General features: G+C 57.9%; 1 protein-coding gene across 3 annotated transcripts; it reads right to left on the bottom strand.

Moving 5' to 3' along the window:
- Positions 1 to 2547: 2547 nt before the first annotated feature.
- On the bottom strand, positions 2548 to 24207 carry KRT80 (keratin 80). 3 transcript variants are annotated; one of them, XM_070407761.1, is made up of 10 exons: positions 24062 to 24207; positions 23586 to 23990; positions 17321 to 17529; positions 12919 to 12979; positions 12572 to 12667; positions 5238 to 5402; positions 4644 to 4769; positions 3811 to 4031; positions 3279 to 3334; positions 2548 to 3152 (listed from the first exon to the last, which is right to left on the bottom strand). In XM_070407761.1, exons 2-10 carry the CDS (start codon positions 23883 to 23885, stop codon positions 3028 to 3030), a joined length of 1359 nt encoding a protein of 452 aa, XP_070263862.1. In that variant the 5' UTR covers positions 23886 to 23990; positions 24062 to 24207; the 3' UTR covers positions 2548 to 3027. The 3 variants fall into 3 exon arrangements, with proteins under 3 accessions (XP_070263862.1, XP_070263860.1, XP_070263861.1); XM_070407759.1 differs by having other exon boundaries at positions 23586 to 24207; XM_070407760.1 differs by having other exon boundaries at positions 3060 to 3187; positions 23586 to 24207.
- Between the last annotated feature and the right edge of the window lie 1776 nt (positions 24208 to 25983).

The raw sequence follows: 25983 nt of genomic DNA, 5'->3' as shown, positions 1-25983 counted from the left end.
ACCAGGAATCGAACCCACAACCTTTTGTTGTGCTGGACGATGCTCCAACCAACTGAGCCACCCAGCCAGGGCAATGTGTTATGTATTTTTGACTATGAAATTCAGAAATTCAATTTAGTATTTATAAATTCATAATTCAGAAATTAGAATAGAAAATAGAATACAAAACAAAGATAAAATAAGTAGAAAGCTAATCTGGCTCTAGGCCCCTCCTGGATAGGAATGTGGTTTATTCACCCGGCTCTCCTGAGTCTCGGGAGAGCCAGCTCTAGGCTTTCTTGCCTGTATTTGGTCTACCAACCAGTGGGTTGTCTTTAATCCATAATATCTGCTGTAATAACAATGACAACATCACTAATAATCCTTCACATTTGCAGAGCTGTTCAGAGTGCTGGAAACAAGAGGTGTGTTATTGCTGATAGGAATGTACATAACAACTGTCAGATCCTCAAATGCCCTACTAGATAAGTAGGGAAGGTGTATGCTCCATTTTACAGATGAGGAAACTGAGGCTCATTTTTCTGAGATCTCAGTACTTCAAAGTCCCTACTTTGCCCCCAAGATTCTTGTCTTTGAGACACAGGTTCTTCCTTCAGTCTATCTAGCTCCTTCACACTCACTGACAGCCCCACTTCCTCCAAGAAGCCTGCTCTGATTCCTGGGTTCCCTGCACAAGCCCCACTCTTCTTTGACCTTCTTCACTTGGCCAGGAAGTCCAGAATGGCTGTCTTGAGTAGAGAAGTTCTCTCTCGGTTGACCGTGAGCTCCCTGAGGTGGAGGGGTGGAGAACAATTGTAGGTATCCTAGCGCAGGGCTGGGCTTGGAGAAGATCCTCAGTTCTTGTCTGTGGATCTAGAATTTGACTTGGCAGGATTAGGCCTGTACCCATCAGAACAGATTCTGGCCAACCCTCAGAGTCGTGCTGGAGAGGGAACCCGATACCACTTGGAAGAATCCCTCACTTCTGTGCTTGCTAAGGCAGCCACATGGTGCCTGGACCTGTCAGGAGGCACTGGGAATGTAGGTCAACACTGGTGCAGCCTCCTTGTAGGATGGTGGGGCGGGAGGCCTTCCGTGTCCAAGTCGCATTGGCCGGAAGGTGTAACTAGGTACCTGACGCACTTTCCCCATAACTGGAGAATTCCCAGAGTCCTGTGGGCAACTTGTGTGACCAGTGGCTGACCAATCCCAAGAGGGGAGATACAAATAGACACATAGCTTTAGCCGTGAACAAATCTCAGTACTTTATTCATCCCTTGGCAGGGAGAAGGGGGCTTTGCCCCTAGGTGGCCAGCCAGTCGGGTAGGGTGGCTAGGATATGTTATCTATTCAAATGGTATATAGCACTGATTATGCAGAAAAGGAAGGGAAGCAATAAGTTAACAGCCACATAAGTTATGAAAAAATAATATATATATATTTTATGTATCTTGTATCCCTACTGAGGATTTGCTCCCTTGGAAACCAATAAATAGGCAGAGAAAAAGCAGCAATCAGCACCCATTGGGATCTCAGGATGGGTGTGTCCGAGTTCCCTCCAGCCTGAGTCAGTAGCCCTTCAGCGCCCCCGACAGGCCTGGAAGACCTGAGCCCTCAGAGGAGCCAAGGCCTCCTGGAAAAGGAGATGAATGAATCAAAGAGCGGGGCTAGAAGAGGAGGGGAGGCAAGGGCAGGTAGGGAGAAGGGAGGGAGAGAGAGAGGAGGGGAGGCTAAAGCTGCCAAGATCCCTTGCAATCTACAAAGATAAAAGCCAAGAGGAAGAAAGAGGGGCCCCACATCTTGTTGGACGCAGAATTTCTCTTTGGTTGTCACTGGGGCTCCCCAGCCCGACTGACTGACCACAGGAGCTCAGAAGGTCCCAGACCTTCCTGGACTGTGCCTTCGTCATGGCCCTGCCGGAGTCAGGGGAACGGACATGGAGGGCGGAGGGCAGAGGGGGAAGAAAAGGAGGAGCTCTGACCCCACAGGGATGGGGTGCCCCTGGGCTCCTCAATGAGTGCAGAGGAGGGCAGGGCCAGGCTGTTTGGCTTGATGGGGAGAACAGAGACTCTGAGAAGGGATCCATGGGAAATGGACCTAGGGTTTCATGGCAGGGGTGGGGCTAGGAGCTGGTACACCAAAGCCAGGTTTCAGGCTGGGAAACACCTATGCAGGGTGGGGAGGCCAGGGAGGGGTGGAGAGCTGAGGTCCCAGGCAGGGTGGCGAACCCCAGGATGCAGGGAGGGGAAGGGAGGATCGGATTCTGCCGCCTGGGCCCAGGCTGCCGTCCAGCCTCCCCCACCAGGGAGTTCATCATGGCAAGAATAGCTTCTGGAGAAGGTGCCGGGAGCTGCTTGGGCAGCCTGTCCATTTCTGTGTGACCTGCTGGGAGGATCCCGCAGGAGGAGGGAGGGCACAGGTGTCTGGGCTGATCTCAGAGGTCCAGGCTCAGGTCCCAAACGCCCAGGGAGCCTCCTTCCCTCACTCCCTAATACTGTCAGATCCCTGGGGAGCCCAGGTGGTGCAGGAAAGCCAGGGCACCCAGCCCCCCCCCCCCCCCCCCCCCCGCCCAAACTCCAGATACTGGGAGGGGGATAAGCAATCCTCACTGTCCCTGGTCCATGGCTGGGTCTGGGTGAATGAGGGCACCAGCCTTGCACAGAGATTGAGGCGAGGCGAGGCGAGGCTTGAGATGTGAGTTTAGGGCAAGGGTTGGGCAAAAGGGTCAAAGGGACCTGCTCAGAGCCCTCTGTTGGGGAGGAGTCTCAGAGGAGCGAGGAGGTGGAGATAAAACTGACCCCACTTCCCGTTTACCCCCGTCAGGAAGCCGCTGGCCAGAGGTTGGAAGGGTGGGTTATGAGATGCTGATGCCGAGTGGAGTGACTTTGAAAAGCTGGTGGACAGTCCCAACACTCATTGTTTGAGCTCTTCTCAGTTCAGAATCAGGTTTGCCTCCCCTTGCAACCTAGAGGCTCTGAAGAGCTTCCTTGAGTCTGGCTCCAGTCTCTCCTGCTGCAGGGTGACCTGGGCTCCTGGTGTCCAGCGGCCTCACTCGGAGGCCTCCGACTCCTGCAGGAGGAACTTCTCTGACATCTCGGTGATTTTGATCACGGGGCCTCTGCTGTTCTTCTTCTTCCGGAAGGGGGCTCTGGCCAGGTGGGACTTGGAGGCAGCTACAGGGAACAGAAGGGGTGGGGGAGGGAAGGGGCTGGAGGTGTGGGGGCCACTTAAAATGATGCCTTCGGGGTCATGACCCCCACACCCTGTCCCCCTCTCCTCTGTGGGGCAAATAGACTCACCAGTCCTGGGTCTGGATTGCACAGTGCTGACCACAGCGGCCGGAGCCGAGTCCATCCTGGGAAGGAGGGGGAGGGAGGGATGTGAAGGGCCTGTGGCTTATGTCCCTCTGGGATTGGGGCCTGGGGACTGGCAGGTAGAGGGCAATTCTTGGTTGTCATCCCCAGCCCTGGGCTGCCCTGCTGTGTGACCCTGGCTCACCAGCATGTCCTCTCTGGGCCTCTGTCCCCTCTCCCTTGTATAAATGGCTAACTTCTACTGAGTGCTTATTTGTGACGGGCATTTGCATGCAGAATCACCAATCCTCCTCACCACAGGTGGAGCATGTTTATGATCAGCCCATTTGCCAGATGGGAAAACTGAGACTTTAAGAAGCCGGGCCAACGTCTCAATTTGTAAGTGGCTGAGCCAGGACATGAACCAAGGCCTGCCAGGCTCACAGGATCACACTGGAGGGGGAGGCTGGCTTTGTGAGGCGCTGGTTCTCTAGTTCTCTCTCTCCCTCAGCCCCACCCCACTGTCCCCACCCCTCACCTGCTCTCCTCGCCCTCTACCAGCTTGCGGTAGGTGGCGATCTCAATGTCCAGGGCCAGCTTCGTGTTCATGAGCTCCTGGTACTCTCGTAGCTGCCGCGCCATGTCCTTCTTGGCCTGCTGCAGGGCCTCCTCCAGCTGGGCCAGCTTGGCCTTGGCATCCTGGAAGGCCAGCTCACCCTGCTCCTCGGCCTCCTTGATGTTCTCCTCCAGTTTCAGGCACTGTAGCCGGGAGGACAGAGGGAAGGGGTCAGCGAGCAGGGCTGAGAGGGAGAGAGTGGGCTGGGGCCAGGAGCCCACCTCACGGGTGCCTGTGGGGAGGGAGGGCTAAGCAGTCCGTTCCCGGTGTGGTAATGGGTTGCACTGCAGCATCAGGGAGCTCAGAGAGACCTAAGGAGACACTGTCCGGAGGCCACCAAAGAGCCCACCTGTCCCAGCCACCCTTGTTTGAAGGCCCACCACTCCCTTCTCTGCGTGGCTGGCGGGAGGTGGCAGGCTCCGGGCGTGTGTGGCGGGGGCTCTCTAACAGTCCAGCAGCCCTGGCCAGTCCACAGAGCCCTCTCCCAGGCAGAGATCATGTGATCCTCACAGCCATCTCGTAGAGCAGATGAGGGAACGGAGGCGCAGAGGCGCTAAGTGACCTGCAGGCCACCTAGGCCACTTCCTCTTGCATGTACTCAGCATGCATGAGTGAGCGTCTGTGTGTGTATGTGTGTGAGCAAGGGGCGGGGGGGGGGGGGATGGGAGAAAGAGGAAGAGAAAGAGAGGGAGGGAGAGAACATGTGTCCCTGTGTTCCTCCCTGCTCCTACCCCCAGGGGGTCCTCCAGACTCACGTGGCTCTTGACGGAGAGGATCTGGGATCGGAGCTTCTGGATGCGCACATTGAGGTCAGCAATCTCGCTGCGGCTGCTCTGGAGGCTGTTCCCAAACTCGGCTGAGCAGGCAGCTCGCTCCTCCAGCTGGAGGGCGGAGAGGGGGTGGTGGGCAAGATCTGCTCACTGTGGGGCCCCCCCACAGCACCCTGCTTCTCACTCCTTGCTGCTCCTTTTCCTCTCACCCCAGCCTCCTCGCTCCTACGCCCTGTCCTGCTTACCACGTCCTCCTGCTGGCTGCCCTAGACTGAGCCGCACAAGCTGTGCCCACACCTGGCCTGGCATTGCTGGGTGGCAGCACCACCCTGAGCTTCTGGAGGAAACAGACTGTGGGCTCTCTTGGCCCACATCACCCTCAGGGCCCAGCACAACGCCGAGCTCTCTAATTCTCCATGCCTGCCTGGGACCTGGCTGCTGTGGCCTCTGCCCCTGTGCATCCCCATCCCCCCTCCACCACCCCCAGGATCTCAGCACACACCTGAAGGAGCCTCAGCCATCACTAGTGCAGCCCCTGCTGCCCCGGCGGCCTCTCCCACCCTGCGGTCCGCCACGAACCTGCCTCCGGGAGTACGCCTCAGCCTCCTCCTGGCTGCGAGCCGCGATGGCGTCGTACTGGGCCTTCACCTCCTCCACGATGCCGCTCAGGTCGATGTGGCAGCGTCTGTCCATGCCCACGGTCACTGACAGGTCCTTCACTTGGGCTGTCAGGTCCTTCAGCTCCTGGCAGCACAGACGTGGGGGTTCAGGGCTGGTGGGGGACACCCCATAGTCCCTTTATCTCCAAGGTGAGGGGAGGGGAGGCTATCTGTCTTCCTGGAGAGACAATCGAAGCATGACTGCCTCCCAGCTTGCACTCTGGGAAAGCAGCTCGCACCCCACTTGCCCACCCTTGGGCCTTCCTCGCTTCGCAGAGGAGAGGGGCACAGGGAGGACTCCTGGCTCCAGGCCTACCCTACAGCCTTATTCTCCTTCACTTTCCCTGCTCTCTGCACTGTGGCCCACCCCAGGGTGCACACCTTCCTCCTGGCCGATGGGGAAGCAGCCCAGGACATTTGGGCCTGGGGGAGCTGTTCGCTCTGCTCGTGTTGCACCATTGTGGCTCAATGGTGTGCAGCTTAGCTCTCCCCCGCCCCCGCGTCCCCTCCCCGCTAGATGGGGAGCTCCCTGAGGGCCTGGCAGAACCATTTCAGCTCCAGGCTCTCCACATCTGGTAAGGGAGCATCTCAGTTTGTCGATAAATGTTGGAATAGAAACCCTAGAATGATGAGGGCAGGAGTGGGCCTAGAGACTGACAAGCCTATACTCCCCACCTGAGGCCAGGTGACATCAGGGTCACCTGAAATGGGCTGGCCCCTCCCCATCCAGCTGAGGAGCTTGCCCGGCAACATTGACAATGGGATTCAACCTCAATAGTTCCCTCTTCTCCCTGTCCTGTAGGATCCTCTCTGTTCCTCCTCTCTGCTCAGGAAATGCCCGCCTCCGTCCTCAGAGAACCAAAGTGGTAAAGCCTCCCATTTTCCCGGGGGCTCACCCAGGCCCGGCCGTGTGCTGAGTGCCCTCTGGGCAGCCTCGCATCCCATCCTCACCCGCCTGCAGGAGTGTGAGCCCAGATCACAGACAGGAAAGAAGCCCAGCACAGAGGTAACGGGGACACTGGGAACGCACTTTGCAGCTCTTGCTAAGCTCCCTTAGAGGGGCAGAGACAGGAGGGGAAGCCACTGTCCTTCTAGCCCCAGACTGGCTCTTGCTGTCACACCTGACAGTCCTGGCCTGAATGCTCAGGGGTGTGTAGGTGGGGACAGGGGTCTTCCTAAGGGGCTGCAAGGTGTCACCTCTCTGGCCCTGGGCTGCTTTCCCTGGAGGTGCTGAAGAACTGCTGGCATCTGTTGCGGGGGGTGGGGGTTGCAGGGGGCCCAGTGGGAAGGAGGAGGAGGCCAGCATTGCACAGAGTCAGGTGGCCAAGGCTCCTAGAGGCCAGGAGGGGGGCCACGCACTGGGGGCGAAGCTCTCCCGGAGGAGGGAGGGTGTGGGGTGCAGACGTTGTTACTCCTACTGGCACGCACAGTCCATCCTTGACCTCTCCTTCAGGCATCAGATTTGTTCAGTGATGTCATTTTTCTGATATATTTATATTTTTACTTGTTTGTTTGAATCAGGATCCAAACAAAGTGCATATACTGCGACTGGGCCATATGTCCCTAAGTCTCTCTTACCGTAGATGCAGATACCCCTGCCATCTCTCTCTGTTTTGTTTTTTCTTACTATTTTTTAAAATTGAGAGTACTGGGTTGCTTGCCTGGAAGCGCCCCCACAGTCGGCATTTTACGGATTGCTCTGTGTGCTGGTGTTTAGCACGCACCTCTGCCCCCTGCGTTTCTAAAAACTGGCATTGGAACTGGAGGTCTGCTCCGATCCAGGTTCGGTTTTGGCTCATGACCGCATTCTGACCCTGTCTCCTGACTTTGGGCTCCCTCCTTGACCCTCCATCTGTCTCTATGCTCAGAGAGGTTGTGTTTGAGCCTCTGGAGTTAGAGGCAGGTGCCTCTGACCTGCAGCTCATACCCCTGTAGCCATAGAATGCAGGGCCCGGGTGGGTCAGCTAGTGCCACCCCTCCCCTCTGCTCGCCGTCCAGCTCCGCCCACTAGCATCCCTGGTGACAAGGATGGGCTCCGGAAAAGGGAGCTTGGGCAGGGCAGGCATCCTGCAGCCTCTCGGGGAACATCCTGTCTTGGCCTCAAAGCTGCAGGACCCTGAGCCCAGTGGCCAGCTGCCCTTTAGGGGGTCTCCTGACAAGGGGTTTTGGTTGACCTTCACATGAACAGAGATCATGGGTCAAAGGCAAGGAAGGGCCAACCCTGTGCCAGAATAAGGTTAATGGTGCCCACAGACTCACACCCACCTCTGCTGCCCCGGTTACCAGCGGAGACTGACATTTCCCACATGGAACCAACATCCCGGCCAGGCCTGCTCGGCTGGGGACAGTTTCAGAGATGCAGCTTTGGGGTCTTCGGTCACCAGGTGGTGGGGGTCAGCGGGTTCTGCATAAGGCCCTCTATTAGCACTGCTAGCCCCGGCCTAGGTTGGCATTTGTTTCGGTTCAGGAACAGCCTAGGGCAGTGATGGCGAACCTATGACACGCGAACTCATTTTTTTGGTTGATTTTTCTTTGTTAAATGGCATTTAAATATATAAAACAAATATCAAAAATATAAATCTTTGTTTTACTATGGTTGCAAATATCAAAAAATTTCTATATGTGACATGGCACCAGAGTTAAGTTAGGGTTTTTCAAAATGCTGACATGCCGAGCTCAAAAGGTTCGCCATCACTGGGCTACGGCACTGTCAAAACACACAGTAGGAGGGCTCCCCCACCAGGGCAAAGGACTGGCAAAACTGCTGATGGAGCAGGGTATGCAGGAGCTTGGTAAACAGAAGCAGGAAATGGAGGGTTTAGGACATCTGCAGGCCTGTTCAGACACGCCAGCCCACGGGGCTGCACAGGGTAGAACAATGCTGCCTTGTGTGGTGTGGCAGTGCCACCCTGGGCTGGGCCCTAGGAGGATGTCACCTCCACGTTGGCAAGAATTAAGCCCAAGTACAGTTTAGAGCTTCTCTAGGGAGCCAGAGGCTGAGGAGCTGCCACGGGGATTGGGTGACCACGCTCCTTGTGGCCCCCAGGTCTGAGGGCTCACTTAGTGGTGCTCAGTAAAATGTAGTAAGGGCACTGGGGTCTGAATGCCACCACCTCTTATAAGCTGGGTAACCCTGGCCAGTTTTTAAACCTCTCTGAGCCTTGGTTTTTTCATCTGTAAAATGGGCATAATATTAGAACTGAAAACAGCTAATGTTTACAAATACTTCCCATGTGCCAGACACTGTTCTAAGGGTTTTGGGATATAGTAACAAAATAAATCTTCACAGCAGGCCCATGAGGTAGGTGCTATTATTCTCCTATTTTGCAGATGGGGAAACTGAGGCATGGAGCCATAAAAGAACCTGCTGAGTTCACATAATTACTGAGCCAGGATTCAATTCCAAGCTGCTCTGACGTTAATCATTATCCCTCCCTCATAGAGTTGTGAGGATTAAGTGAGATTATGCCTGGAAGGTGCGTACACGGTGCGGGGATACAGAAGGCCCTCAGTAAACAGTAGCCGGCGATATTTTCGTAACTTGTGAAGGCGACGGAGCCAGGGGAAGTGTCCAGGGCAGAGCAGCCGACTCCCCGAGGCACCACCAGGGCAGGCACCACCAGGGCAGGCGCCAAAGCGGCTTAGACTCAGCAGGTTCCCTTTGCAGCAATCTGCATCCCAGGAGGTGTGCCTGGCTGCAGGGGGGTGTCCTCAGATGTAGCTAATCTCCCTGGAACCCGAGTTTATGGGTGGGGCAGGCGGCGTTCTGGCTGGCTGCAACCAGGCCCACGTACGCTCAGGCTCTGGAATGCACTTTGGTAGCTGAGGGGGAATGCGAGCCTCTGTCAGCCTAGGCTTCTCTCACCAGCCTGTGCCTGGAGGTGAGGGGCAGGGGGACTGCCCAGAAGGATGCAGTGTGTACATGGGGCCCCAAGCAGTGCCTGGCCTTTGGCTCCTGCAGGCCTATCCGTGTGTGTGTGTATGTGTGTGTGGTGTGTGTGTGTGTGGTGTGGGGTGTGCGTGTGGTGTGTGTGTGGTGTGTGTGTGTGTATGTGTGTGTGGTGTGGGGTGTGTGTGTGTGTGTGTGTGTGGTGTGTGTGTATGTGTGTGGTCTGTGTGTGTGTGGTGTGGGGTGTGTGGTGTGTGTGGTATGTGTGTATGTGTGTGGGGTGTGGGGTGTGTGTGTGTGTGTGGTGTGTGTGTGTGTGTGTGATGTGTGTGTGGTGTGTGTGTATGTGTGTGGTGTGTGTGTGTGTGGTGTGGGGTGTGTGGTGTGGGGTGTGTGTGGGGGGTGTGTGGGGTGTGTGTGTATGTGTGTGGTGTGTGTGTGTGGTGTGGTGTGTGTGTGTGTGTGTGTGGTGTGTGTGTGGTGTGTGTGTATGTGTGTGGTGTGTGTGTGTGTGTGGTGTGTGTGGTGTGTGTGTGGTGTGTGTGTGGTGTGTGTGTGGTGTGTGTGTGTGTGTATGTGTTTTGGGGAGAGGAGAGGGCTGTTTTTGGGGACACAGAGGTGGGCCTACACAAGTAGCCCATGCTTTGCTGATCTGGTATCTGCTCCAGAGTTGAAAGCAGCATGTCCAGCCCTCTTGGGGCGTCTCACGTCTGCCATGTTTTTCTTCCCCCCGAGGTGGCCATGGCTGCCCTGCCTTTCCTTAGACCTGCTCTATCGGATGCGGTGGCCGCTAGCTAAATGTAGTCAGAATTGAGGTGGGCTGTAAGTGTAACCTACACATAGGATCTTGAAGACTTAATATGAGGAACAAAAATAGCCCGTTAATTTTTTTTATATTGATCACATGTTGAATAATCATATTTTGGATATATTGGGCTAAATAAAATGTATCATTAAAATTATTTTTTTCTGTTCCTTTTATTAAAATGATGTGGCTACTAGAAAACTTAAAATTACATATTAAATTACATAATTACTAGTACGTATAGAATTATGTACACATGACACATGTAGCTCACTGTGTTTCTGTTAGTGCTGGTGTAGAGGCTCACTGTGTGGGGGATCTTTTTAGCGAAGAGTCAGTCTTGCCTCCTCAGCCTGCAGCGCAGACCTCGCTTCCTAACACCTTCACCTCGCTGCCTCCCAAAGTGCCATTGCCGGCTCTGAGCTGAGCCCCTGCGGCTCTCACAGCACAGCCGAGCCCTCCCCCGCTCTGCAGCACCCTCCCCAGGTACCCCACCCCCCAAGGCCACCCAGCACACTTAGAATAAGGTCCAGAGCCCGGCTCTGGGTCCAAGCCCTGCATGATCTGGCCCTGCCCGCTCTGCCCTGGTTCTTTCTTTGCTTTCACCACCAAACTCACTTCTGCTCTTGTGCTTTGCACAGCTCTTCCTTCTGCCCGAAGCCTCCTCGAGTCTCCCCTAGGCTGGATTTTCCTGGGTTTGGCCTCCTCTCGCTTGCACCTCCCCGGAGATGCCCCTTGACCTTGGGGTCTAAAGCTTTCCCCTCCCTCCAGCACGATTGCATCACTGGCTTCTTTGCAGCCCAGCACTTCTCTCTCTCCAAAAGGATCTTCCTTCAGATGTTTGTTTAGTTGCTTATTACTGTCCCCTCTTAGCTGAGCTGCACCGCTGAGAGCAGGCACTCTGGCCGTCTTGCTCGCTTGCTGTGGTGGCAGTGTCTGGCATCGGCAGGTCCCGAGTACACATGTGTTAGATGGATGAATTGGCTTTAGTCCTCATCACAAGCCTACGAGCCCGCTACTGTTACTTTCCCCACTTTACAGGCGAGGAAACCGAGGCACAGAGCGAAGAAATACCTTGTCCAAAGTCATAGAAATGGTAAAGAGCAAGAGTCAGGCTTGGGGTCCAAGGGCTGCAACGTCTAAACGAAACAGGAGCCAAGCAGTTCTGCAATGCTCCGCTCAGATATACGTCTGGTTATGCCTGGCCTTCCTCCAGCCATAGCTCCATACTTGTAGGACCTCTGGCCTGGCTCTGAGTTTGGGCTCTGGGGTGAGCAGCATGGAGGTCAGATTCGGAAACACTGGCCCTGCTGATGTCTGCCTCGGCTGCACCCACAGTGAATTTGGGCTGAGAACTGTGTAGCTCTGATACCTCCTCCCTCCCACAGGAGGAGGCCGTGAAGTTGTGCTCAGCAGCCCCTAGGACAGCCGTGGACAAACTACGGCCCGCGGGCCGGATCCGGCCCGTTTGAAATGAATAAAACTAAAAAAAAAAAAAAGACCGTACCCTTTTATGTAATGATGTTTACTTTGAATTTATATTAGTTCACACAAACACTCCATCCATGCTTTTGTTCCGGCCCTCCGGTCCTGTTTAAGAACCCACTGTGGCCCTCGAGTCAAAAAGTTTGCCCACCCCTGCCCTAGGACCATTTTAGCAGAACTTTCTGACTGTGGTGCCTTTGATCCCTGCTCTGGCCTTGGCTGCATTGCCATAGCTTGGCACCAGCTGTTGGCAGTATGCAGGCTGCCACGTCCTGTCATCCCCAGCAGTGGTGCTGCCTGCTCATAGCTGAATGGAAGCATCACCCCTGCAACTTCTCACCCCCGAAACAGGAGGTGTGGAGAGGAGAACACATATCCCAGAGGATGCCAGGAGGCAGAGTGGCGAGGAGGGGCAGCGCCCGGAAGCCAGCAGCAGGGCCCGTCTGCTGACTGCACTGGCTCTGCGCTAGGCCTTGCTGGGCCATTGTCCCCCAAGGCTCAGCTGAGGACTTAGGGACAAACGACAGTGTGTCTGGAGGCTGCTCTGTCTGCATTTACTGGGTCATTTTTGTTTGGTAGAAGCTGGTATTGTCTTGGAACCAGAGAACCTGACTCCAGGCCTTCCCTGCCTTGGCTCGGAACAGGGAAGGGTGAAGCGCGTGGCTATCAGAGCTGGAAGCGGGGGACCTGCAATCAGGCTGCCGGGACAGAGGGAGATCGTCCAGTAGGAGTGGCTGCTCCAGGCCCCCTGGCTCCCCGCTCTGAGGCTGCCTCCTGATCCTTGTCCAGATGCACCTGGTCCCCGTGTGCCCTCAGCACAAGGAAGGCACGGGTGCTCCCTGAGAGAGGCCTTGGGGGACCCTACCTGCCCCTGCTCCATGAAGTACGTGATGAGGGACAGGTTGGATGATTGACAGCCATGCAAGAAGGGGCTAGGAAACCGTTACAGCTGTGGCCAGAAACAGCGAGTGACTGTGAAGGTTCCACGCCGCCCTGGACGTCCTTCCCTCCCCTGCAGCCCTAGCCGTGGACCAGTCAGCTTGTGGCTCGGCAGGACACCGCCCTGTCTCCTCACCTGCTCGTAGACGGTTTTCATCAGGTCCACGAAGCTCTGCAGGCTTTTCAACTTGGTCTCCAGTTCGGTCCGTCGAAGACACTCTGTGTCCAGGTCCTGGGGGTGGGAGCTGTGGTGAGTGATGGGAGATGGAGTTGGGGGTCCCAGGGCGGGAGTGGGGTGGGGGCCTTTGCTTCCTGGGTCAGAGGGGGGCGAGTCCCAGGGGAGAACTGATTCAGAGCCTGGAGGAGGGGCAGGTGGGGCAGGTATCTCTGTGGTCTTGGGACTCAAGCCTCTGAGGGCTTTGCTGGGGGATCCGGAGGGAAAGCGGGCAGAGGGTCCCCGAGGAAGGAGCCCGGGCAGGCTACCTTCTTCAGCTGGACGAAGGTGAACTCCATGTCTGTGCGCTTGGAGATCTCGTCTTCGTACCTGGGAGGCGAGGAGGGTGGGAGAGAGAGACAGAGAGAGAGAGAGAGGTGGCTCAGCTGGATGTGGTGGGAGCTTGGGGTTTGGTTAGCCCTCCCTGGGCGGGGCTTAGGGCTTTTGCTGCCTTGTGACAATGAGCAAAAAGTAGTCCTTCCTTCAGGTGGATGGAGCCCCTCTTCTTCCATGACACAGCCCTCCTCCCCTGTGACACCCTAGTGTTGGCTCCGGGGAGGCAGGCCAACCTGTTCTCCTTCCTCACTCTCACCAGTCCTCTGCTGCTGGCGTCTGCCCCCTTGCTGGCTGTGCTCCACATTCGCCTCCTCCAGGAAGCCTCTCCTGATTGGTAGCCCTTTCACCCTGACACTTTATTCCCTCATCTTTTCCCTAGTTCCTCCCCTAGGAGTCTCAGTTTCAAAAAGCTGTGCCCTTGGCCAGGCCTGAACCGAGCATCCTGCTTACCCCTCGCCCTCTCCCACCTCTCCCCTTCCCTGCAGCCCCTCCCTCCTCCCTTCTGCTGGATGGTAGGGCAGAGCTCCCCTATCCAGAGGGAGGGCAGGAAGAATGTGGACTCTACAGTCAGATGAACCCTCAGTGTGGTTTTGGGCAGGAAACTCCATCTTCCTTCCTTGAATCCCTGTTCTACCAGGGGTGTGCCTGTGTGCACGTGTGCATGTGTGCGTGCATGTGTGTGTGTGTGTGTGTGTGTGCGTGCGCGCGGCCGATGAAGTCCCCTCCTGACACAATGACAGACATGCACAGTCAGTACTCAGCTAAGAGGGGCCCCCTCTCTTCTCAGCTTTGCCTCCTTTGCTCAAGTCCACCTTGTGTTTGGAACAAGGACACTGTTGGGAGGGGAGATGGGTCCCTGCATGCCTGACCTTACCCTCTTCCTCTAGTCCACACGTCTGTCTTGGCTCCCCAGGGGGGGTGTCGGCCAGCCTCCCCGCCCCCCGCCGACCCCCCCCAGCCCTGGGATGTGGGGGTTCTGTGGCTTCCTGTGTGCTTCCCTCCTCCCCAGGGAATACCTGAATCACCGGGGCTCTAATTACAGCCGCCTGCCCAGCCCCTGACCTCCCAGCCGGGCAGCGTCACCCCTCGCCCACATCAGCTGCTGGACCCGTCGCCCTCAGGCCTTCTCTCCCGCCCGCCTTTCCGAGGAGCTAGGAGCAGAGGGGGCAGACCCAGGGGTGAGAGCCCGCAGGGCACTGGGTCTGAAACTCAGTGTGCTGCCTGGTCACTGCCTTGGCTTCCAGCGTCTGCAAGGGGCTCCTCGGGTGCAGGTCATGGTGGCAGGCGGAGGGCGGGTCAGGGACTTGCCAGGGTGGATGAAATGCCCAAGAAGCTTTACCTCAGAGTCCTCAGCCAGGCAGGCTGCTGGTCCCATTTCACAGATGGGGAAATGGAGGCCCAGAGAAGGGCCCGGAGGCGCATGTCAAGCACGGGCCCCAGAGCCAGGCTAGGTGGGCTCCAGTCTTGCTTCCTTGCTCACCAGCCGGGTGACCTTGCAGAAGCTACTTGTGTGTGTGCCTCACTCCTGACAACGGTGATGTCGTGAGGATGAAATAAGCAAAAACACGACGTGCTCACCGCAGTGCGTGGCGCCCGCTAAACCTACTGCTACTACGACCACCTAAGCTCCGTTCTCTCCAACGCCAGCCAGGCCCTCAGCCGCTCTGCCTCGGCCTCCAGCATTTTCGGAGAGAAATGGAGGAGGCCTCATGGCAGAGAGAGAGCACAGGAGGTTCTCTCTGCACGGCCTTTACAAACCCTCCGGGCCAGGCTGACTTGAACAGGCCTCCCTCTGGAATTGGGGGGAGCCCAGATCTGAGCAGCCCCTTATGGCCTGGCCCTCCCCACGCAAGCCTGGGGGTCAAACCTCTCCCCTTCTCCCCTCCCCTCTGGATAGGGGAGCTCTGCCTGCCTGGGAGGGCTGTCCAGCTGGGGCCTCTGTGGTGCCAAACTCCTCTTTGCCACTCCCTGCCTTTCCCATCCTCTGTGCAGCCTTCCTCCTCCCTCCTCATGGGCTCCGCTGGGTTTGGGCCCCAGGTCACCCCTCAGCCGGATGCTCTTGTGAAGGGAACAGACCGCACAGCTGTCTTCCGTGGACCTGAGGCGCTCGCTGTGGCCTTGAGCAGGCTGTGCCTCTAGCGGGGCCTCTGCTTCACTTTTAGTAAGTAGACGGGTTGGCTAGCTGGTCCCTGGGGTCCCCGCTACATCCAAGCTTTGGGGAGTCTCCATCTCTACAGAGGCTGAGGTATGCCATGCCCCCCGTTTCACCTCCAATCTCTGCCAGTCACCAGCTCCCAAACCCGTTCTCAGCCCTCTCAGCTCGTCACACCCACACCCCCCTCTCTGCCCAGCTTGTTTATATCTAGGAGAGAAGCTGATCTCATCGGCCTTGAGGAGGCAGGGCACACCCCTCCCTGTCAGGGCTTGGGCTGGCGTCTCCCGGCTCCTGGGGGCCCCAGGCTTTGCAAGGCCAGGCAGCAGCTTCCCGGGCTCTGGCCTGCAGACCCGGAAGCCCTCTGGCCTCACTTCCCCCAACTCAGGTGGGTTCCCTACCTGGAGAGAGGATGGGCAGCCCTGAGCCTAAATGTAAAATCAGGCGGCAGATAGAAACCAGGCGGCGGGCCAAATGAGGGGGCTGAGCCAGATTAGAACAAGTAGTGTTTGTACAGAACTTCCAGTTACAAAGTATCTCCGCAGATGCGATCTGGCTGGGCTCATGGGCGCAGCCTCTCACCCTGGATGACATGGGCTGGGATGGGTTTTAGCTGGGATGGGTTTTAGCTTGCATGGCTCTGTGACTGCGGACCAGCCCCTGTCCTCTCTGGGCCTGTGATTCCTTCCGCATGTAACCCATGTCCTCCCACCAGCTCTGCCATTCTCTGATCCTTTGAGGGCCAAAGACCTACTAGATACCAGTGAAATGAGTCATAACTTCCCCCATTACGGTCAGAATGGGCAATCAGATTCCGTATGTGTTTATCTAGGACCTGGGAGAGCAGGGCTGGAGTAGAGGTGACCTCCAGGCCAGGGAGGGGCCCAGCCATAAGGACCAGTCCTGGCCAGGGCTGCAGATCACGCCTGTTGGCTGGAAAGTTCCCGGCAGACTCACAGGTGAGGAAACCGAGGCCCCAGAGTGGGGGGCGCGTCCTGGTGACCATGCCCTCTGACTGTGGCCTGAACAGAGGAGGTGATGCGGAGAGGCGACGGGCAAGCGAAGCCCCAGCCCAGGTCCCTGAACAGGCTGCCCACACCCTCCAGCCCTGTCTGCTCAGGTCAGCGGGGCTTGGGGCAGGACCCAAACACTGGAGGTGGAGAGGGGGTTGAGCCTCAGCCTGTCTACCCCATCGCCCTGGCTGGAAACCAGACCTGAAAAGGGGGTGAAGGGGGGTGCAGGGGCAGGGCCTCTCTGCCCTGCCCAGCCTCTGTGTCCATGAAGCCCTGGCCACTGTCTGATCAGAGAGGGTCCTCTCTCCTCTGAGCCACCCATGTGCGTGGTCTGCCTTTCTAGACTGGCCAGTTCAGCCCAGCAAGCCTGCATCAGGGACGGCCCTGTGTGCGGGCACTTCAGCCTTCTAGCGGGTAGGAGGGTAGCCACTCATCGCCACACTGAACTCTCGACTTGCTCCTCACACCAGCACCAGTTGGTATTAACCCACACAGGAGGAAACTGAGGTTCTCCTGTTAAACAACTGGACAGAGGTCACAAAGCTAGGGTGGGAGGGGGCAGGGAGTAAGTCCCTTTCAGTCTATACCTAGACTAGGTCTTTAACCACTGAGCTTTCCTGCCGGCCAGCTTGTCCCCCAAAGTCCTAAAAGCATAGTGCAGGCTGGGGCTGTGTCTCCCCCATCTCACTGGACCCCACTGAGGTCGGCACACACCACCTATAGATGATTGCTTCCCTATCCCAACAAAACCCACTGCTTCCGTCTTCTGCCTGCACCCGCTCCCTTCCCTGCCAGCCCATCCAAGCCCATCGGGACGTCCCACTACCAGTGGGACGTGAGCGGAGAGCAAGAGTGTTTATGGACACAAGGGGAGGGGACAGGGGACAATGGCTGCAATGGTGCCCAGGGGTTAGCTGTCAATCACAAGCCTGACCTAGTGTAAGAGTCACTATTTGGGGGTGGGGAACTGTGGGTTCACTGCTATATTCTCTTGAAACCTAGAATACTGCCCGGCACATAGTAGGTCCTCCGTAAGTATGTCTGGAGTAAAGAAATGTTTCTTAAAGAAGCTTCCTCTTTTTCTGGCTTGAGTGCCCTGGACCTTGTTCCTGAGTGCAGGTTGGTCCCCACCCACAGTCCCTGCCCACCGCCCCCGAGGGCGCACGCTACCTGATCCGAGACTCCTCGACCTTCTCCAGCATCTGCAGCAGGTTGGCCTCCAGCTGCCCCCGCTCCTGGCTCACTGTGCGCAGCTCCTCCTGCAGCCGGCCCTCGTACTTCTGGTAGAGGTGCCCAAGGTCAAAGGCAGTGGAGCCCTGGCTCTGCAGGAAGCTCCAGCGCGTCTCCAGCAGCTGGTTTCGCTGCTCCAGGGCCTGCACCTGGGAGAGCAGGAAGGCTTCGGTGACAGGGCCAGGGTCAGGCCCAGAGGCCCCAGGACCGCCATCGCACCCCCTCTGGGGCTCCCCTGGGAAGTGGCAGCTCATCGGCTCCCTGCGCCTCTCTGGGGCCCTCACTCAGCACTCAGATGGCACCTCCAACGGCTGATTGTTCCAACTGAAGATGGTGAGATAAGGAGGGATCCGAGAGAGGTGGAGCCAATTAGCAAAGGTTTCCTAGGGGAGGCGTGGGGCCAGCTAAATGAAGGAAGGGGCCAGGGTGTGAGTGTGAGGGCTCTTCGTGCCCGCCCGCCTGGGGCTTGGGTGGGAGACCCCAGGGAACCTGAGGTGTCAGAGGCCCATCTGCCACCCCCCTCGACAAGCCTGGTCTCATCTTGCCTTGGAAACCCAGCAGGGTAGGGCCTGGTTACTACTTAAGTGCTAATCCTCCCAGCAACCATGGGCTTGCCAAGCCTCAGTTTCCCCAGCTGGAAGTTGGGGATAATGTCACCTGCCCTGCCCACCTCTGTGGGCTGTTGGGAGGAGAGCCTGGGATGTACTTTGAAATAGAAACAAGAGCAAATGCTTCTGTGGCTCCTTCTGGGCATCAGGCCTGTTCTAATGCTTCACATGCTTAACTCATTCAATCCCCGCCACAATCTAAAGGGGTATTGTTATGAGTTGCACCTGCCCGTGAGGAAAGGCAGCACAGAGAAGTGAACTTGCCCAGGGTCACAGGACTAGCAGGTGGTGGAGCAGGTGTGGGCTCCAGTGAGTTTGGGTTTAGGATCTTTTAACCACTGCAACCTATGCCTCCTGTCTGCTGCTGGGTCACCGTGGGCCCTGTGCCCACCTGCCCTTCTGCGCTGGCTTCTGCCTCTAGCTAGGCCAGGTGCGCCTTGAGGACAGAGGCTGGGGGCTCTGGGCTCAGCTGCTCCTCTCAACCTCCGCCTCCTTCACACTCTCCTGCTCAGACTGCTACACGGGCAGCCTCAGCTTACTCCTCAGCCACCAGCAGGCCGCCAGGGTCCCTCCTGAGTCCTCTCCTTCCCTCAACCAGTCCAGGCCAGCCAGCCTGGGCTCCCCTGCCTCTTCCCCACCCTGCCTGTCCTCTCCAGGCTCCAGCCTTCTTGGGGTCTACCCTTCCCACCACTCCAGTCCCTCCCCAGCCCAGATGTGCCCCCACCTCCCCACCTGCCACCGCCCCCCTGCCCCCCCACCCCATTCCCTCAGTACGAGGCCCTCAGTTTATCTGCTCCTCACTTGTCTGGACCAACCACCCTCCCGTCAGACTGACAGCCATCTGCTCCCTTCTTGGGGTCCCTAACCCCTTGGTGCTGGGACAGGGATAGGCCACGGAGGCAGGAGGGGTGGCTGGGCCTGGCTTCTGGACAGTGTGGGCTGCCGTGGTCATGAGGATGTTGTGATGACAGCCCCATGGTGTTCCCTGTGACCGCAGGCGAGTAGCTGGGCCCCTTGCTGCCCACTGCTGGCACCAGCTCCCAGAATCACAGCCAGGAGCCTTGGTCCATACCCTTCACTTACAGAGGAGGAGACAGGGGCCCAGGGCAGTCAGGTGACTTGTCCAGTGTCACACAGCAACTTGGTGGCCCAGCTTCCCAGACAGGCCCGTCTGATGGTGGCTGCCTACTCTGGACCGTCAGGGGTTCCCTGTTCCTCCTGAATTTGGTGCCGGGTGGGCCTCCTCTCTCTTTCTTTGCCCTGCTCACATCCCAGACAGTCTGATGCCCTTGGGAAGTCCCCCTTGGCATTCCAGTGACAGCGCCGGCAGGAATAGTGGGATGATCCCCGCTCAGTCCCACCTGCACTGGGACATCCTACTTGAAGCTGACCTAAGCCTACCGTCTGCGTCTGTGGTAGTCACAGCCAAACAGGTTCCGTGGGGATGGAAGTCAAGAGGGTTTCTGTCGTACTTGTGTGTGTGTGAGAGGGTTGTCGGAGGGGAGGTATCGGCTCGCCCCACCTTTGCTCCGTTTTGACAAGCAGGAGCCGTGTTTACACTGAGGGTGGGGTGCGAGGAGAGAAGTGAGCTCCTTCCTCCACCCATGAGCAGCAGAAAACCCTTCACGCCAGGCAGTCCTTCCCGTAGTCTGACCCCAACGCCCTATGTGCAGCACTAGCCTCTGGAGAGGGGATGCGTTTGGCCAGCCAGTGCAGCCAGAGGGCATTTTGGCTGTGGGGAATGGGGGACGGGAGCAGCCCCCAGCCCTGCTGCCCCTGGGAGAACTGCCTGTTGTCTCAGTGGTTGGGGATGGAACGGAACCCCCTCCCAGTACCTTCCCACAGACAGGCTCCTCCCTCTCCGCACAAAGGCCTAGGGAGGTGCCAGGTTAATTGTCACCATCCTCCCAGGCTGCTGAGCACTCACCTCTCCTTCCCCTTCCTCCCCATCTGGCTGACCCCCCTGCTCTTAGATCACAGGGTGGCAGTTCTAGGAGGGACCTCAGAGAGCAAACCTGCCTCCCATTGTGCAGATGAGGAAACTGAGCAGCCCAGGTCCCCAGCCCATGGGCTCCAGGCAGGTGAGCCGACAGGGCGGTGTCCTTGGGCATGCAGGTCCTATTCCTCAGGTGAGGGGTTTGTCAGATCCCCTGCCTTCAGCCAGAGGTTGGCTTTGCCCAGGGAGCCCGTGGGCCTCTTGGTCAGGAAGGGCTGGTATGTGCCTTCCTGTGTGCAGGCAGAGCACGGCTCCGGGGACTTGCAGAGGTCACACAGGCCTAGGGGAAGACATGGTGCCACCCCCTGTCTCCAGGCATGTCACCACCCCTCTTAGTTCCCCACTCAGGCTGACTGCTGGCCCCTTTCTCCTGCCCCATCTCCCTCCCCTCTGTGGTCTGCATGTGAAGGTGAGCGGGCCCACCAGCGGCCTCTGCGGGGTGGTGACATGGCCCTCCCTGCCTCCCTCAGCCTCCTCTCCTGCTGCTGCTCCTGCTCACGCTCTCCTCCCATGGCTGCCGCTGGACCAGCCTTCCCACTGGCGTGCTCTCAGGGCCTCCCTCAGAGCAGGAGGGCACGTGAACTACAGAGGGGGCAAGTGGCTTGCCCAGGAGGCACAGCCTGTGAGTGGAGGAACCAACACTGCTCCAGGGCCTCTTGCCAACTCCTGGTGGTCTTCCCCAATACCCCGCCTTCACCCCCCTCTTCTCCTTCTCCACGAGCAAGGTCCTCGTGGCCTTTACAGGAGATAGAGAGGGACTTGAGCTGACAGATCTTTCCCATGGGATTGTGAGTCGGGGCCAGAGGGCTGGACAGAGGGCTGGACAGGAAGGTGGAACTCTTGGGAGATCATCCCCACTACTCTACTTCGGAGTAGGACTGCAGGCCATGCCTTCACCAGCCATTCCTATGAGGGGGCATCCTCTTGGCCATACTCAGAGCGCCTCCCTAGCCCATGCGGGGTGTGTGTGTGTGTGTGTGTGTATATGTGTATGTGTGTGTATGTGTGCGTGTGTGTGTGTGTGTGTGTGTGTGTGACCCCAGCCCACACAGCACGTTATTCCCAGACATCCCTCAGAGGCCAGAACCTCCTCACAGGCTCCCTGATTTCTCTCCGTGCCGCAGAGGGTCAGAGGGGATGTGAAGCCAGAGGGCCCTCGCCTGTCCCTTCTCTTTGCCTAGAGCCCCCACCCCTACACTGGTTATGGCATCTCGCCCCCAGCCCACACATCCCTTTCAAGCCCCATGCTGCACTCCTACCCACCCCCTCTTCTCAGGCTCCTGCCTGGAAGGGGCTAATGGGCGGGGCCCATGATGGTGTTTCTAATAGAACAAACAGCACACCTGGGGCATGGTAAGTGCTTTATGCATTTTTTTCAAAAATGATCCCATTTGATTATGACAAGCCCATTACACTGATGTGTACTGAGGCACAGGGAGGTTAAAGAATTTTCCTGGTCAGAGGTGGAGCCGGGATTCAAACCCAGTAATTTGGCTCCAGATTGCACACGCTTAACTGCTACCTGCGTCCAGTCAGGCCCTCGTGGCCTTTACAAGGAGATAGAGAGGGACTTGGGCTAACAGATCTCCTCAGAACGGGTGGGTCAGCCGAGACTCTTCAGGCAGAGCCCCAGCAACCAGGCCCCCGGAGGCCGGCACCCAGGGCTCCCTGCATCCACCCTGAGGAGCACCTGTCTCAAGGTCCAAGCTTGAGGGTCGGGAGGCTCCAGTCCTGCTAAAGACCTTCGAGGGCATTGCCTTGGCTCCGGGGCACAGGACCCCGACCCTTGGGGCCCCTCCCTGTACCTGCTCACCCTCTTGTCCCCCGCCCATCACCCCCACTCCCCCAACAGAGGCACAGAGTAATATCAGCTCTGGAGTTCAGGGAACAAGCCGCCCATCTGAGCCAAATTACATAGCTCATGAAGCATTCCTTTTAAGGGATTAATCTGGGTTAGGAGAGGAGGTGGCTCTGCAGGGACCTGCCTCCCCAGGGCAGCAGGCTAGTCTGCTCCTAGGCCAACAGCCCTCAGTGCAGGGCGCTGCAGCCAGCCAGGGCTCCTCACCCCCGACCCAGGCACTCCAGGTATTGATGCAGGAATGCTGGTCTGGGCACGTGAACGGGAGAAAGAAATGGTTCCCATCTCAAAGGCTACTGGCTTTGTGTCTCACAGACCCGAGTTCAAATCCAGCCTGTAGATTTGCTGTTTTTGTGTGACTTGGGCAAGGCACGCAGGCTCAGGACGGGCAGTTTCCTCGTGTGCACAGCGAGGGAACTAGCCCTGGGGTGTTGTGTGTGGGCTAAACGACACGCATCTGCTAAGTTCCCACAGAGAGCCAGGCACAAGCGATGCTCTAAACGCGCTGCTCTCTTCCCTGGGCCCCTCTCTGGGAGCACCCGCCTCCTGGGGACACGAGCAACAGCAGAGGAGCCCAGAGGCAGGGAGAGCAAGGAGCAGGCAAGAATGAGTCAGGGCAGAGGGGTGGCTCTGGTCTCCTGGTGGGGGCGGCAAGAAGGTGGAGTTTTCCTCATCGGTAAAATGGGCATAAAATGACTTCTTCCCTAAGGTTGTTGAAGGAAAGAGAGATAAACATGGAAGCGCGCAGCACAGTGCCTGGCACGTAATAAGCAATTAAGCAACAGCAGCTCTTACTGTTGTGACTATTACTCTTGGGCAGGGCCGGAGGGAGCAGAGCTGAGGGCTGGTCAGGAGAGGTTTCTGGAAGGAGGCGAGGGAGGAGCAGGTTTGGGAAGTGGACAGGGCTTCCTCAGAGCTCCTGAAGCCCTTGCCTGGGGGCAGAGGTGACAGGAGCGCCCAGACCAGCATGCTGCCATGGCATCGGCTCTAGGAAGTCAGGGTTCCGGGGACTCAGTCCGTCTGCTCAGGTGGGTGCCTGGCTGGCTGCCAGTCTCTGACTCGAGCATCCATCCCCTGCATTCCTATCTCTTGACTCCTCTGCTGCACCCCACTCAGCGGCCTCCTTCCTTCCGGAACCCCACACGCCTCCTAGGCTCCAGGGTGCTCCTGACTCCAGGAAGCTGAGCAGAGCCCGAGGGCTGGGCAGGAGGCTGGACCCTTGGGAGGTCATCTCCACTGTCCCTCTGCTCTGGAGTAGGACCGCAGACCATGCCTTCATCTATTCCCATGAGCGGGCATTTTCTTGGCCATAGTCAGAGCTCCTCCCTAGCCCCTGCCTGGGGGGAAGGTGACCCCAGGCCACACAGCACATTATTCCCCAGACCTCTCTCAGAGGCCCTCCTGGGGTCTCTTTCTCCCTCCATTCCAGGATGCCTCGGGGACTTCCCTCCACATCTCTGCTCAGAGCTCCTCCCTAGCCCCTGCCTGGGGGGAAGGTGACCCCAGGCCACACAGCACATTATTCCCCAGACCTCTCTCAGAGGCCCTCCTGGGGTCTCTTTCTCCCTCCATTCCAGGATGCCTCGGGGACTTCCCTCCACATCTCTGCTCAGAGCTTGCGGAGCTAGCAACGCCGGCTCCCCATTGGCTGGGGGCAGGGGTGGGGCATGATGCTCGAGGAATAAAGAATTCAGCCACCTGCCAGTCCTTACCTCTCTGGACCCTCTTCCCACGTTCACTTACCTTGCCAATCAGGGAGGCAAATTTATCATTGAGAACCTTCATCTCCTCCTTTTCTTGGTTCTTCTGCTGCTGGATGGCTGGGTCCACCTTGAAGTCCAGGGGCACCAGCAGGCTGGGGTTGACCGTCACCTTGGGGATGGTGCCAGCTGACCAGCAGCCAGTGAGGCTGCGAGAGCTGAAGCCCGGCCTGGGGGCTTCGCAGCCGCCCCATTCCGAGGTCCCAGGCCGGGGGCCGCCCGCTGGAGTCACCTCACAGCTGCTCAGGCTGCTGAAGCCAACGACGCAGGAGCGGCAGGCCATCGCGGCCCCCGGGCCTGGAGCGGGGCGGGTGCAGGGATGAGCGAGGGAACCTCTGTGGGGTGGCGTTGGCAGCTGGCTCCCGTCGCAGGCCCGGCAGGCTGGGGACTGAGGAGCAAACACCTGTCGTACAGTGCTCATTAGCTGCAGGAGGGCGGGCACCTCCCAGCCTGACCAACCTGTTAGATGGTTACATGATGTGGTGCTCCGGCCCCTCCCCCCGCACCACTCCTCCAGGCCCCGGATCTGCCTTGCTGAGGGGGCAGGTCACAGCCCCCAACCCAGCAGGGCCTGGCTCCAGGGAGGGGGGCAAGTCTGAGCTGGCTGGGTAGGGGCGGGAGGCGGCAAGAGGAAGGGGCGATTCAGCAAGGAAGGAGAGGAGAGAGAGAGTGTGCGCCTGCCTCTCACCGCAGACCTCACTGCATACCTGAAGGCTGACGTATCCAGGCCCACATACTTCTGGAAAGGATGAGGCAAGCGCAGGCCCTGGGCTCCCTCCCGAGTACAGGGCATCTCCCTGAGTGTAGGGCTGCCATGCTGGGCGCCGTGCCAGCCTAGCCTTGGAAAACAACACCTTTATTATTTATTTTCCAGCTGCCGGAGAGTCTCCCTGGCTTATCTTCTCCTCTGCCATTCTTCCTCCCTCCCCGCCCCCTTCCTTCCTTTGATCTCCCATTTATTAAGCACCTACTCTGTGCATCCCACTGTGTCAGAGGCTGGAGAGAAAAATAGATGGGCCAGGCCAAGAGCCTTTGGCTTTAGACACATGAGACGAGGGTTTAAGACTCAGCTTGGCTGCTCATCGCTGGTGTGACCTCAGGCAGGTTACCTGATTTCTGTCCTCGGGTCTGAGATGGGTATGGAACTACCAATCCCACAGGAGGTGGTGTATGCAGAGAACTTAGTGGAGGCTGGCGCAAAGCCCCAGGAAACGGTGGCTAAGACCAGTGCCTGCCTTCGGGGAGCTGAGTCTGGTGGGGGAGACAGTTATGGCCCAATGTTGCCCTGCCTCAAGGGCCATGAGAATGTGCCCCTGCCTCCCTCCCCCGTTCCCATTCCTCCGTTCTTACTTCTGCATCTCCTTCCTCTGTTTCATTTTAAATATGAAGTAAAAATAGAAAGGCAGCAATTTTCTCCTACAGAGCCTCTGATGGGGCAGGAGAAGGCTCAGCCTCCGCCACCCCCCCCCCCCCCCCCCGCACTCCCTCCCACCTTCCTGAAGTTCCAGAGGCCCACTCTTCCCCCTCCACTCTTCCCCTCCCGGGCCTGCCTCTTCCTTCCTCCCTGGCCTGAGGTCCCTGGATGCTCTCTCCCTGGCTGGCTGGCTCCGTGTGCCCTCCTTGGACCAGGCACACCACCCTGGGTGGAGGGGTCACCGCGGAGAGAGTGTGTCTGAGAGAGAGTCAGGGGTAGAAGGGCTCTCAGCCCCTCTGGAACTGGAGGAAGAGAGGCACATTGCCCATTCCAGGCCTCCTGCCGCCTGGGCCAGACCTCCTTCCCACACGGGGGGCATTTCTGGCTCACTAAGGCGCAGGAATCCCTACCAAGGGCAGGAGCCTATCCCGAGGCTGCATCCCAGGCTCTAATGCTGGGGGTGAGTGACGGGGTCACTGCACTGTGTCTGTTTCCACTTCTGACACCACTGCCACGTTTGGCACACACCTGCAGGGCCCAGCCCAGTGTCCCTGACCTGGTATCTGAATGGCATGTGGTCAGACTCAGCACCCTGCCCTCCCCACCCAGCTGTCCCTGTATCCTGTCGGGAAGGGGAGGGCAGGCAATGGCATTGGGTGACAGCTGGCAGGTCAGATATGTCCCAAATGCGTTGCATGGATTAGCTGCCTTAATCCTCATTTGAGGTAGATGCTTTCCTTCTCACCAGCCGGGTTCACAGAGGCGGAGACTGCGTCTCAGAGGAGTTAAGTGACCGTCTAAGGTCCTGGTGCTGGATTTGAGCCCAGACAGCTGGAGCTACAGGCCCTTCCTCTCATCTCAGCCTCTGAGCCCAATGACCTCTGGAAGGGGCAGTGGATAAAAAGGGAAGCTCTCTTCTTACTGTGTGGGACTCAGCTCTACTTTCTAATCTTCTTTTTAAATTCTT

The sequence above is a fragment of the Myotis yumanensis genome, unplaced genomic scaffold (assembly GCF_028538775.1).
Source record: "Myotis yumanensis isolate MYYU_CA2020_CCGP unplaced genomic scaffold, mMyoYum1.0.hap1 SCAF_3, whole genome shotgun sequence".
NCBI classification, from domain to species: domain Eukaryota; kingdom Metazoa; phylum Chordata; class Mammalia; order Chiroptera; family Vespertilionidae; genus Myotis; species Myotis yumanensis.
Note: the sequence above shows the minus strand (reverse complement) of the source record. Positions and strands in the feature narration are given on the sequence as shown.